General features: G+C 52.7%; 1 protein-coding gene across 3 annotated transcripts in view; it reads left to right on the forward strand.

Annotated features, from left to right (window-relative positions):
• The window catches only part of PKNOX2 (PBX/knotted 1 homeobox 2), a 296941-nt gene extending 283829 nt beyond the window's left edge, over nucleotides 1–13112 (forward strand). For all 3 annotated transcript variants that reach the window (XM_069566572.1, XM_069566574.1, XM_069566573.1), the window contains 3 exons: nucleotides 8658–8734; nucleotides 9772–9950; nucleotides 10955–13112. In XM_069566572.1, coding sequence (XP_069422673.1) covers nucleotides 8658–8734; nucleotides 9772–9950; nucleotides 10955–11181 — 483 coding nt within the window. In that variant the 3' untranslated portion in view covers nucleotides 11182–13112. The remainder of the gene's footprint in view (nucleotides 1–8657; nucleotides 8735–9771; nucleotides 9951–10954) is intronic.
• The last annotated feature ends 1069 nt before the right edge of the window (nucleotides 13113–14181 follow it).

Below are 14181 nucleotides of genomic sequence, written 5' to 3' on the forward strand. Positions count from 1 at the left end.
CTTGTTTCTATGGAGAAAGGTGATCTAAGTTCCAAATAATACATCTGTCCACTAACACCTGAGCTTCAGGTGAGAGAGATGAATTCAGCACTCCTAGGACTGGTCATTTAATTGAGGGAATAAATCATACATATCCTACGAATGGTCAGCCCATGATGTAACCAAGTGCTGTCACACAAACACACTTGCAGGGGGTTGGCAACTCAATAGAGGGGAGGGGGTTCGCCCGTCTTCCTGGTCAGACATGTCCAGCATAGTGTATCCAGGACTGAGCATCATATTCCAAAAGGTCCTTTGACAAGTCATGTCCAGGGACGGGCAGCCAGGGTGGGGACATATCTGTTCAGATGACTCCTACAGGAAGCACGTCACACGATCAGGGCTGAGGGCTGGAGATTGTTGGTCTGTGGGACCTTTGGGGCAGCCTGTGCAGTAGAAAGACTGTGGAGGCAGACAGACCTGAGATTGAGCCCTGCTCCATTTTCTACTTACTACATGACCTTGAGTGAGTCAATTAACTTCTCTGATGTCAATTTCCTTTTCATATAGTGAAGGCAATAATACGTATATATCGTGAAGATCAATATGTTGTTAAAAAGCGCAGTGGCTGACAGAGGTGAAGTGGACATGGCTAAAGATACAGGAGAAGATAAAAAAGATGCAGGGGGTTGACGTCCCTGGTGATCCAGAGGTTAAGGATCTGCCTGCCAATGCAGGAAATATGGGCTCAGGCCTTGGTCTGGGAAGATTCCACATGCTGCAGGGCAGCTGAGCCCAAGAGCCACAACTACTGAGCCTGTGTGCTGCAATTAATGAAACCCACGCACCCAGTGCTATGCTCGGCGACTAGAGATGCCACCGCAATGAGAAGCCCTTGCACGGCAACTAGACAGCAGCCCTTGCTCACTGCAACTAGAGAAAGCCCGCACACGGCAATGATGACCCGAGGCAGCAGCAAAAAAAAAAAAAAAAAAATACAGGAAGTGTGAGTCCTGACTCTGCCACATACCCCTTGTGTAAACTGGAGCCAGTTTTTAACCCTCTCGGCTGAGTTTTCTCGTGCGTAAAATGGGAATAATGATGCCTACTTCATTGATGTCTTGAGAATTCAATCAGAATACATGTCAAGTACTCTCACAGGGTACTCTCTGCTCTTTAAGTGCTCAGAGTTCTCCAAAAAGCTGTCCGCTTCCAGGAAGTGGCGGTGAGCCCTGTTAGGAGGCGAGGGCAGGTGCTTTGGACCCTGTGTGGCTCTGGAAGACAGTCTCTGCTCTCTGGTTGGACAATAGGGAGGCAGATGAGTTCAAGAGAGAAATCCCTGGTTGGGGAACTAAGATCTCACTTGCCAAACACTAAAAAATAAAATAAAGATTCCACCTGAAAATGGCCAGGGGAGATTTACACCTCCACAGCATCCCTCAAGGAGCCTGAAGGCAGGTTAGCAGAAAATGCCCCATCATATATACCCAGGGGCTGGTGCAGTCCCGGCGTCAGGGAAATAAACCTATTTGAAAAGAAAGCACATTTGTACATGCACACAGGGGCTGCTTGGGGTCTTGCCCTCAGAAAAACAAGCTGTGGCTTTCCCGGAGAGAGAGCTACTTGCGCTGAGCAGCAGGTTTATTTTATGTTACTGATTTACTTAACAAACACTCATGGAGTGAGCTAGGCTTCCCAGGTGGCTCAGTGGTAAAGAATCCACCTGTCAAACAGGAGACGTGGGTTCGATCCTTGAGTCGGGAAGATCCCCTGGAGGGAAAAGTGGCAACCTGCTCCAGTATCTTTGCCTGAGAAGTCCAATGGACAGAGGATCTTGGCGGGCTCCAGTTCAAGGGGTCATAAAGTGTCAGACGTGACTCACAGACTAAACAGCAGCAGCATGGAGTGTTCAGGCACCCTTCTAAGCACCTTTCAAATATTAACACATTGATTGTTATTAAACAACCTTTGGAAGGTGTATTTGCTCTCCCCGCTTTACAGAAGGAGAAGCTGACACTAGAGCCCAGGGTCTCGAGCTGGTGAGAGACCAGGGTTCAAAGCCGGGCAGTCTGATTCTAGAGCCCCTGTTCTTCTCTGGGGTGCACCAGGTCTTAGCTGTGGCATGCAGGAGCTTTAGTACGGCACACAGACTCTTGGGGCTTGTGGGATCTAGTTCCCTGACCCAGAATCCAACCCGGGCCCCCTGCACTGTGCCTCCAGGGAAGTCCCTAGAGGCCTTCTTCTTTGTCCTTGCCTACTGCTACCATGCTGCCTCCGAGACCCTTCTAGAGAAGTAGCCAGTGTGTTCAGTTGACTCCTAGGGACCCCCTTCTCCTTCTCATCCCCCCACAAATATGTTTGAAACCATCAGTTGTGTGAACAGTACTGTTAATAAGCAGGTGGCCCGGGGAGCCTGAATCACTGATGCCCCCCACCCGCTTCCTACTCATTTTCACACCCACAGACACGCACAAAGGGAATGGTGACAAGTACCACTTAACCCCCAGGATCCTACGATCAGCCAACAAAGACGTGTAAAACACTTGACACAAACCTGGCGTGTTCCTCAGCGCCGAAGAGGTGGGGGTGGAAAGAACGGTGTGGACCCTTTTCTCAAAACTGGCACCCTGTCCGGTTGGGGTGAAAAACAGATCATCCTTTTAGCGTGTGGAATTCTGGATAGAGTGAGGGCTCTGACCTCATGGCAGTGGAGGGGGTGTTCCAAATGGATTTAAGGGGTTGGGGGCAGGTTAAGGACCAAAATTTTACTACTCTGTGGAGGACTGATTGAAATAGAAACCAGGGGGAAGGGTGAAGAGCAGGAAGGGCGTCCCAGGTGGCTCAGTGGTTAAGAATCTACCTGCCAATGCAGGAGATGAGGGTTCAATCTCTGGATCAGGAAGATCCCCTGAAGAAGGAAATGGCAACTCACTCCAGTATTCTTGCCTGGAGAATTCCATGGACAGAGGAGCCTGGTGGGCTATAGTCCATGGGGCTGCAAAGAGTTGGACACAACTTAGTGACTGGAGGAACAAGTGAAGAGCAGGAAGGTGGTAGGTTATTACAATGAAAAACTATATGGCAATGAGCATGAAGGTGATTGTTACATAGAACAACCAGGACAACAAACCAAAAGATGCCTTCAGCTTCACTCTAGCTCAGATGAGACTTGAGTCATGGGGCCCAAAGGGAGGTGTCAGCAAAGAGTTGGGTTAGATGTCAGAGGAGCTTCCTGATGGCAACCGTGGTATCGTGAAATGCTTCTCACCAACATCCATGGTGAGAACCATGGATGGATCTCCCAGCTATACTATGGAGTGAAATACTCCATGCTATATGATTGCATTTATAGAGGGTCCAAAAACCAAGCAAAATTAAACCATATTGATTAAGAATGTAACTTAGATCGTAAAAGTATAAAGAAAAGCAAAAAAAAAAAAGAATTACAAGGAACATCGGGTTATCTTGGGGAAGGATATCTTTGGAAGTAGTGATTGGCAGGGGACAGAAAAGGGGCTTCTGGGGTACCAGTAGAAATCTGTTTTGTTGACCTGGGTGGTGGTCACATGAGTGTTAGTGACACCAAGCTATGCATTTTAGTTCTCTGATTTTCTGTGTGTTCAGTCACTCAGTCATGTCGGACTCTTTGCAATCCCATGAACTGTAACCCACCAGGCGCCTCTGTCCATGAAATTTTTCAGACAAGAATACTAGAGCAGGGTTGCCATTTCCTCCTCCAGGGGATCTTCCCAACCCAAGGATCGAACCTGCATCTCTTGTCTCCTGCATTGGCAGGTGGGTTCTTTACCACTGAGCCACCTGGGAAGCCCCCGTGCTTTTCTACGTGTGCACAATTGTAAGTGGGGAGGTGAGTGGAAAAGAGAAAGGAATGGGAAAGTGGGACGTCTGAGCCAGGACAGCTCTAGCAGGAAAGGCAGGGCCCCTGGGTACCTTCTGTACCCCTCTCCATTCTGAACTGCTCGTCTCTCCCACTTTAGCGTCTCTGAGGTCAGGGTGTGCCTTGCCATCAATGGCATCTTCTGTGTGATGCAACATGGCTGTTTCAGGGCCGCTCACCATCCCAGCTGCCTCCCTCTGGCTGGTTTCTGGCCCTGCTGCAGCAGTGGCCACATTAGGAAGTTTTGTAGCTACAGCAGGCTGCATGCACACAGTTGGTCAGGAGCAAGAAGGGAAGGAGGGTGTGGCTGACCCCAGTGTGGGAAAGCGGGCCAGGATAGCAGCTTCAAGCTCTGCTCCAGCGGCAGCTCCATCTCACACCTACAGGCTGCTGCTTCCAATGCGCCCTGTCCCTCGGGGATCTGGCTGGCCTCCTGCTTATCTGCCTGGGTGAGGAGGTGGGTGCTCCCTATTGGGTGGGCTTTGAGTGAAAGAAGTGGCCAAGGGCCCATGTACCAGCCTGGTTGAGCTGCTTTCAGACCCAGGACCGTAAGGGGAAACCCGTAGTTCAAACCGAAAGATGCCTTCAGCTTCACTTTAGCCCAGATGAGACTTGAGTCATGGGGGCCAAAGGGAGGTGTCAGCAAAGAGTTGGGTTAGATGTCAGAGGAACTTCCTGATGGCAACTGTGGTATCATGAAATGCCTCTTCAGCTTAAATCCGGCAGTTCCCTTCCCCAGAGACTGAATATTCAACTGAACGGTGAAGTCTGGCAGGTGTCACTGTTGGTCCAGAGTGAGTTAGCACAGCATGTTCTCATTCAATCATCCTCAAAGTCCAAGGAGTAGGCCCCGTCTTGGTATTTCCATCTTAAGCCCAGAAACCGAAGATGGCAGCTGTGAAACAATACTTTGCCAAGGTCCTGTGTCTGCTTAAGTGGTGGATGCAGGACTTGACCTCTGCAAAGATGGTACAGGTGGCAGTGTAGTCGCTCAGTTGTGTCCAAATCTTTGTGAGCCCAGGCTCCTCTGTCCATGGGGTCTCCAGGGCAAGAATACTGGAGTGAGTGACCTCTGCAGAGGCCATGCTCTTAACCAGCAGACAGCCCTGCCCGGTCACAGGGGCTCCCTGCCTGCCTGAAAGGAGCTGTCATTGCTGGTCCATCTGTGTCTCTTCTAGAGGCCCTCTGTCTTCACCCTTCCCTCCTGGCTACGGAGGAGAAGTTCATCCAAATAATGAGCTGAGCCCGAGAGCTCACCGCCATCACACTGGATTCCTCTCGCTGCCCCTGGCCCCCAGCCTTTCCGATGGTGCTAAAAGTAGTGCTGACCAAATCAAGGGCTGTCCAGGGGCTATTTTGACTCTGTCCTCAGGAATCAGCTGGTCTGAGGCATGGACAAGCTGGACTGCTCCCACGAGCACTCAGATGGGGTGCCAGGAATGTTCTGGCAACACACCTGTCCCCAAGGCCATGCCAAACCCTGCACTCACCACCACCACCCCCAACCTCCCCCGCCTCCACCGCATGCTTCCTGAGATGCCCATCCCAGGAGCCATGGAGAGGGGGGGGGGGCTTGCACTGAAGGAGGATCAGGGTTTTGTGTCTGTATTTGTAAGAGAATAACCAGCCAGTTTGGGGGACCCCGCCTCTCATCCCTTCCCATTAACTTAATCTGTGGATTTATGACATCCACTCAGAATGGAGGCCTGCACTGGAAGGCTCCTTAGAGACAGCAAACTCTATCTGCGGGAGGCTGAAGGATTTCCTTCTCTGGAGATCTTAACCGTGGAAGAAATTTGCCTCTGACAATAAGTCCTAGTGCAAAGCCCCTGCCTGGAAAGCCCGTGCCCTCCATTACTAAGATGGCTTGGCCATTCTTCAAAGTCCAGCTGAAGCCCACCTCCCTGGAGAAGGCTCCTCTGACTGCTCCGGCCACCCAGTGTGCACTGAAACACACTACGCATCTTTTTCTTTTCGGTTGCCCTGGGCCTTCATTGCTGCGGTGGGCTTTCTCTAGTTGCAGCGAGTGGGGGCTGCTCTTTGCTGCAGTGCACGGCTTCTCATTGTGGTGGCTTCTCGTTGTGGAGCATGGGCTTAAGGAGCTGCAGCACTCAGGCTCTCGAGCTCAGGCTCAGTAGCTGTGGCCCCTGGGCTTAGCTGCTCTGTGGCATGTGGGATCTTCCCAGGCTAGGGATCGAACCCATGCCCCTGCGTTGGCAGGCAGATTCTTATCCTCTGCACCACCAGGGAAGTCCCCTACACAGTCCTCTTTAATAGAGGCTGTCTTCTTTGGCTGAAGCCTTTCCCTCTAAACTGTGGGCTCCATGGGCGGGTGTCTCTCACTTGGGCCGTAGCGGCTTCCCTGAGTTTTGTGGCTGATGTGCCAGCATGGTTGGCAAGGCTCGGGGACCAAGTCACCCAGCTCCTTCCCGTGCTGGTTCTCTCATCTGTCTCATACACAAACACTGAATATCCACGCCACCTGCTACTGGTCTGGACACTGGATATGCGGTGTCTGATAAGACAGGGTCCCTGCCTGAGCAACTCCCAGGATAGGGGAGAGATCTGTCACCAGAGAGTGGGCTGAAGGCAGTTATTCAAGGGCCGCAGTGACTGACTTGCCCCAGGGAGCTGGGAGAGACCTCACAAAGGACTTGACCTGGGAGAGGTCTTTTGCAGAAGCTCAGAAACGCACGCAGTAGAAAGGTGGGAGATGGAGTATTCCAGCAGGGGGACAGCATGTGCAAAGGCGTGAAGATGTGAAGGAGCTAGTAGGACCCAGAGAGGCCAAAACGTTGCTCTGTTTTTACTGTATCCTCAGACCAGCTGCCATGAATGACACGGAGGCTGCTCGGCTTCTAATGAGGGCCATGGAGATTGAAACTCCATGGGCAGGGGAGGAGGGCTCAGCCATCACCCCTCCACAGAGGGGGTCAGAAGACACAGAGCCCCTCCTCCTCTGCCACTGAGGGCTACAGCCTCGTCCCACCTCCCTCTGCTCCTCCCCTTTTAGATGGAATTGGCTCCTGAGACACCGCTGCGCTTTCCTTCTTGTTAGAATCTTAATATTATGTGGCTCACAAGCCCCAGCTGCCCTGGTGTGGCAGGCAGGGTCAGAGGTGTGAATTAAAACAACACACGATCCCGACTGCTTCAGCCGGGGGACGCTGAGGCCACTGAAGAGGTTGCTTTCCTTTGTCACTGATAATGAACGTTCCACCGAGGCTGTTGATCTCAAGCTCATCCCTCAGACAGCTTTAAGCACCTTGCCAGCATCATCCAATAATATTATGAAGAGCCATCTCTTGAGCACTTTACGAGTACAATTTCGTTTAATCATGACATGACTTTTTGATGTAGGGTAAAGCGATGCTCCGGAGATCTCACCGGTTGTCATGACAGAGCAAAAATCTGAGTCCTGGTCTTCAGGACTTTGGAAGGCCCAAGCTCCAGTATCTCATACCACCTCAATAAGGGGATGTTTTCAACCTGAGGACAGCTGGGCCCTCTACCCTAAGAGCCGCCAAACCTCCCCTAGCTGCCCGGGCAAGGCTCCAACCCATTCTCATCACACCTATTGCCAGCCTGCCAGGTACCAGGTGGCATGCAGAGGCCTGAGAAAGACACAAAGACACACAGAACTGGTCATCATGGGGCTCACCACCCTAACCCACTGCCACCCCCAAATTTCCCAGTCTTTAATGTGACCTGTACAGCCTTCCCAATGTTCTGGCCAACACCCCCACTGCTCTTTCCAAGCTTCTCTGGTGCTCGTCACCCAAATCCCAGCATCTACTGCCTTGTGTCTGCTTCCTTTCACTGGGTGTTATTGAATGTCACTGACATCATGACATCATTTGTGCATTAGGTACATGTGGAGGGCGCTGGGAATACATTAATAAGATGAATTAATACGAGCTGGTCTTTGCCCTCATGAAGCACAGGTTGAGAGACAGACAAGCATGGAATCAGTGCAGGGACTGAAGGCCCTGGCCCGCGTCCTCACTCGCCCCCTCCAACGACACTGACTCCATGTCACAAAGTGGCAGTGCATGGTGATGGGGGCTCCTGGGCCACAGTCAGGAGAACTGAGTTCCAAGCTGCTGCCACCCTCTGGGGGACAATGGAGATGGTTCTTCAGTTTCCTCATCTGTAAAGTGGGAAGAACAACCCCTAAGCTGCCCCTTACTGAGTTTTAGTGAGGTGCTTTTATTAAGTGAAGTTGATGCATGAAAGCATTTCACAGGCTGTAAAATATTATACAAGTTGTAGTTGCCCTTATATTTATCTTGTCTCCTAGGGTGCCTACATGAATCTGCACACAGAGTAGATACTCAGTAAATGTCAGTTAGTGTAAATTAAACGGATTCATTCACCCCATTTACCACCTTCTGAGAGTCCCCTGGGCTTTGGAGGCCACTGTAAATCCTAATGCGGATCATGCTTGACCTGCCCGCTGTGGGGAGGATGTGGGCTGGAGGATGTGACGGTGCTGTGGGAGCGACCGCTGTTGGACTGCACCGGCTCCTGGGAGACCACTTGGGTCCCCACCAAAGGGGGGCTGGGCCGAGGGTGGGTGGCCCTCCTTAGGCACAGAGCAGCCTCCCTCGAGGCCAGCAGTCCATTCTTTCTGGGGAACAAACGTTAACTTTCCCCTGTTTGGGCTTCCAAACCACTGAGGCTGCCTGCCCGGGACGCTGCCTGTGTCGTAGGCATGGTCTCTAGCGGGACCAGGTCACCATGTGCCCACCCCTCACTAGCTCTTCACCTCTCATTTCAGCACCCCTACCCCACGGAGGATGAGAAGAGGCAGATCGCAGCCCAGACAAACCTCACCCTCTTGCAAGTGAATAACTGGTGAGTTAGCATTGCCTGCCCAGAGGCTCTCAGACCCAGGGGCCACTTGCTCGGCAGGGGGATGCACAGCAGGGGAAAAGCTGGGAGTGCCCAGCTCACTTCAGTCTGCGCCCAGCCACCGTGTCAGCCCTCCCATGTTGGCTGGAAACAGAAAGCTGAAATCCACACCTATAGCTTCATCTGCAGCTTCTCAGCGCCCTCTGCTGGGAAGCTGTGTCAAGAACATCACGGAAAACGAATAGACACACAGGGTGGCTGCATCTCAGGCCCCCAGGCCCCCAGGGGTTATCTGCTCCGCTCACCACCTGTGTAAACAAACAGAGCTCAAGCTAAAACATTCTGCAGAGCTGGGAGCCGGAAGGAGGGAGGAGGCAACAGGCCTGACCCACAGGGCTCCCGTGCTCCCTCCTCTGTGGCTGGCCAGCGTGTCACGGGAATCTCAGAGGGCAAGGTCTGGTGGGTGGGAGTGGACTCTTGGCCCCCCAGAGAGAGGTCAGAGGTTAGTGCTTTTGACTAAGGAGCTCTTCCTTCACTGTTCAGTCCTGAGGGGTCTGGAGCAGATTCCCAGGCCTTCTCACATGTTCATCCCAACTTGTGGTCCCCAAGCCCCTGGTGAACGCATAAGCTCCTCGGTGCCCAGGGCTCATCACTGCTGTGCTTTCGTACCCTGGACCAGACCCCCAGTCTGCTCCATTCGAGGACCAGCTGGTGGGAGTCCAGAAGCAGCTTAGTGCTCTCTGCACATGTGGGTACACCTGCACACCTGCTCACATATGCATACATACACGTGTGCACACACAAGCTCACATGTACACAGCCATGTACACAGACCTGCACGTGCACAAATATGCTCACACCTGCACACGTGTGCGTACGCATGTGCGCCCATGCATGCTCACACACATGCATGCATACGTGTGTGTGCACTTGCACACATCTGCACCTGTCACGTGTACATACACATATGCTCACACCTGCGCACACACATGCCCGCCCCCCAGTGGTGGCTAACCTGTCTCCATCTGACCCCGGGGCAGGTTCATCAATGCCCGAAGACGCATCCTGCAGCCTATGCTTGATGCCAGCAACCCCGACCCTGCCCCCAAAGCCAAGAAAATCAAGTCGCAGCACCGGCCCACCCAAAGATTTTGGCCCAATTCCATCGCTGCAGGGGTGCTGCAGCAACAGGGCGGTGCCCCAGGGACAAACCCTGATGGTAAGACCTGGGGCTGAGGGTACTCTAGAGCCTGGGGTGGGGGGATGGAAGAGGGGCTCCTGAAGTTCCTACGAGTGCGGCTGTGCAGAGTCAAGGATTGAACGTCTACTCACTTGAGTGACAGCGTCAGCTCTGTCGCAATAGTTAACTCTCCTGATCCCTGCCAAAGGATGTACATAAGCCTGAAAGAAGGGGATTTTTTGGTATATATTTTAACAAGTCAAAAGCAATCTCACCAGGATGAGTGGGAGTCCACTGGTGGGCATCTGAGTCAATGGCTGCTCAGCAGAGCCCCCCTCCTCACCCCCACACCCACCCAAAGTATCTTCACAGTCCCCCAGGAGCCAGGGCCATCTATAAATACCGAGGCAGGCGGCTGGCTTGTGAACGGAGGCCAGGAAGAGTTTTGTTTTCCCAGCTTCTCCATCACATCCTCCGTATACACTTTTCTAACTGCCGGTCGCCTGGTGCACAATGAATAATTCAACGAGCCATGAGCCAGGCATTTTATAGCGTGGCATGTGAAGCAGCTCTGTGTGGGAAGTGGAGTGGAGGTGTACACGTGTGCGTGCATGCCTTCATGTATACGTGCACGTAGATGGCTTTGAACCAGTTTCTGTGTGGTGGGCCACAGTCTTTTGAGGTAGAGTAGAAATTAACAGATTTTCAGCCAGACACACCAGAGAGAGAAGCTCAGCAATATCATGCCTGACTGTGTTCCTTTGAGCTAATGACTCAACTGTCTGAGACTATTTCCTCCTCTTTAGAGCGGGGATGACAATACCTACTTACAGAATTCTTCGAAAGGCAACAGTGTCGGCCACACTTACACAGAAGATGGCAGGAAGTGGTACCCAGGAGTGCTGCTGCCTGGGATGGGGCAAGGGGTGGCTGACAGGTGGATGGACGGGAGTCTCCACACCAGGGAACTGTCCAGTATAGGCGCTCACCACCCCATCCACAGGGGCTCCTGGGCCTGACCCTGGCCTTCTTCTCTCCCGTAGGGTCCATCAACCTGGACAACCTGCAGTCCTTGTCCTCAGACAACGCCACCATGGCCATGCAGCAGGCTATGATGGCGGCACACGACGATTCCCTGGACGGGACGGAAGAAGAGGAGGAGGATGAGATGGAAGAGGAGGAGGAGGAGGAGCTGGAGGAGGAGGCGGACGAGCTGCAGACGACGAATGTCAGCGACCTGGGCTTGGAACACAGTGACTCGCTGGAGTAGCTGAGCCGCCCAGGTGGCACTGGTCACCGAGCGGGAGAGGAGCGTCATCAGCCGGGCTTCGGGGTGGGGGGGAAGGGGACGGGGCAGGCAGCACAGAGGAAGTTGGGCCCTGGCTTCCCGGAATCAGTAGCTGGAGGAAATGCACAGAAAACACCCACTCCTTCCCAACCACCAAGCTTCACCGAGAACCCCGGCCCCACTTCCCTAGTACTGCAGAGGACTCAGCGTGGCGGGGCCGGTCGAGCAGCCTGGACAGAGAGGCAGGAGTGAGATCTGGACTCACCGCATCCCTGAGGACAGAGGGCACCCCCAGTGCCCCCGCCACTGAAGGACTTGAGTTGTTTACAAGCCCCACGCTGGGACATGGATCAGTGCTGTTCATGGAGTGAACCTCTGCCAGGGAAGCGAGTCAGGAGGAAAGAGACAAAGGGGGTCTGGGCTCTACCTCCACAGGGTCCTCAGCTCTTTGAGAGACATTCAAAGGCAGGAGGGAACCAGAATGCATGACTCATGGCTGGAGGGAGAGGGGGGCCAAGGGGTTACATCCTGTAGAATAAGATGGGACCTGGATTCTCTAGGGCTCCCCTCGGTCCTCCAAGGCCCATGGACTTGGTAGAGGGGGACGAGAGCCGTTAGAGCCACCTTCTCTCTCTCTCTGTCTATCTCCTGGAAATCAGTGGTAAGCTGGTGGGCTCAAATTATAGGAGGTTAAGTGGAGGCCCTTCACCTGGGTTGGCTCCAGGACACAAGGAGATGGCAAGACCTGGGCTGGGAGCCATATCAAGGTGACCTTGGGGAACCACAGCCGTCCCCAGGTGGTCAGTGGTCTCTTCGGCCAGATGTTGCAGCCCTGGGATGGAGCTCTCCACACGTTCCACGCCTTCCACGGGCTGTTGGAGAGGGTGGAGCCAGGTTAGCTTGGCAGCTGTCCACCCCTCCTGTCCCTCGCCGCTGTCCCTCTGCCCCCGGGGTTGGCTCCACCAGCCTTCATCCTTTCTTCTTCACTCTATCCTTCCGAGAAGGCAGAAGAAACTTTGGAAAGAAGCATCCAGCCCAGTGTGAAGCCAGGGGTTGGAGAAGGTGCTAGCTACATCCCCCTTCCCATCAATATCCAAAGTGGGGGGGAGGTGCCCACCCACCTGCCTCACTGTTTCACACACCATCCCTACCACGGCCCTGGAGGAACCTGGGCTCCGCAAGGAGGAGGAGTCTTCCCACCATCTGCCCTGACACACAGCATCCACCCCCAGGCCCCCAGGATTGGCACCCTGCCCTCCTGTTCCCTCCCACCCCTACGGCTGTGAACCACAGGACTGATCACACGTGTGTTTTCCATTGAATTTAATTTAATGGACTTGCAGCTTCATTTGTCAGTTATGTGTTGGCCATCTCCGGCAGTAGCAGGATGTGAGTTGGCTGCTGGGCTCAGCTTGAGGGCCCCCTGCCAGGGCCCTGTAAGGTGGAGCAAAAGGATGGTGGCTTTCCTGAGGTCTCCCTGAAATGAATGTATTTCTTCCCCCAAAAGAGCTGATATTTAATGTTTTAATAGGGATTTTTGAGAAACAAATAACCTTATTTATAATCTGGGTGATCCAATCATTTTTTTACTCCCTTTTGATGCCATAGGTAGAAGAAAGTCTAGCTTTTTTGGCGTGAGACTTTGGCAACGTGCAGTGGGACAAATATGTTTCCTGTTCTGCTTCATTTTTCTTGTTCGTACACACACATGCATACATGCACACACACACATACACCCTTCCACTTATCACTTTGGACAGGCATCCCACCCCACACACTTGCACACATGTGCCCACACATCCTCCTCCCAGCCCCCCTCCACCTGCCTAATGTTATGCAACCTCTTCTGATGTATCCACCAAACCAGTACTGAATGTGGCCGAGTTTTCAGTAAACCTTATTACCTACCATAATTCTGGTGCGTGATTCTCTTTTCATGTGGTTAAGGGTTAGGGGGACCCTGGACCAGAGGAAATTTGGAGGCCTTACCATAATCCTTGTTCATTTGACTACCCATGAAAGGGACCTAGGAAGAGGGCTTTCTGGGTGTCCTCAGTTTGCCAGTCTGGGGAGAAAGATGGCCAAGTTTGGCACAGTCACGGCAGAGGTATCTTCACTAAGACAGAGAGCAAGAAAGGCAGAGGCTCTGCACTGCCCTCTCCTGGCGGTCTCCTGTCATAGCAAGGGAGCTCAGAACTCAGTCCCCTCTGCACCTCAAAGACCCTTGCTTATCCCACCTCCATCCAAGCTGGTGCCACCACTGCCCATTCCCCAACCTCACATGCCCTCCTCGCCCTATCCCTCGTATGAAAGGTCCCAGAAATCAGGAATGATGGGCAGTCTTGACTGCCACATTGAATCCAGGAACTGTGTTCAGAGGGGAGCCTGCCCTTTGAACCCCAGAGCTCAGCACTGTATTCTCTGGGGCAGGAAGAATTTGAGAGACAGCTCATCTCCCCAACTAAGTGAGAGGCAGCCTTGTTACTTTCATCCTAGAGGTTTCCTTACTTGGGCCATGTGCTGAGATGTCCTGGCATGGGTTTAGAACTCTTCATTCCCATTGGCAAGGGCTGGCAAGCTTATGCTTAACTGTGGACACCTCTGGCTAGGATGAAGATGGGAAAGGGAGGGATTCTGGAGGTGAAAGGGTGGATAGCAGTCCCCTGGGTCCCTTCCCTCCCAGAACCCAAACCCTGGCCACATCTGAAAAGTTCCACAGAGACCCCACCTCTGAGCAGTAGAAAAAGCCTCCAAAGTCACGGGAAGATGACAGCTGGAACCTCAGCCCCGAGAGCCAGGAAGACGACTTTCAAAGCAGTGATTTCCAAGGAACAAACTTTTTCCCTCTTTCTTGTTAATTTTTTAAATTATGAAAGTATGATAACACATTTACAGGAGACTTGGAAAATACAGAGCAAAGTTACTTATCATTCCACTATATGTGACAATTATTTTTTGAAGGCAATAAATTAAGATTTTTTA

Source organism: Ovis canadensis, chromosome 21 (genome assembly GCF_042477335.2).
Source record: "Ovis canadensis isolate MfBH-ARS-UI-01 breed Bighorn chromosome 21, ARS-UI_OviCan_v2, whole genome shotgun sequence".
Classification (NCBI taxonomy): Eukaryota; Metazoa; Chordata; class Mammalia; order Artiodactyla; family Bovidae; genus Ovis; species Ovis canadensis.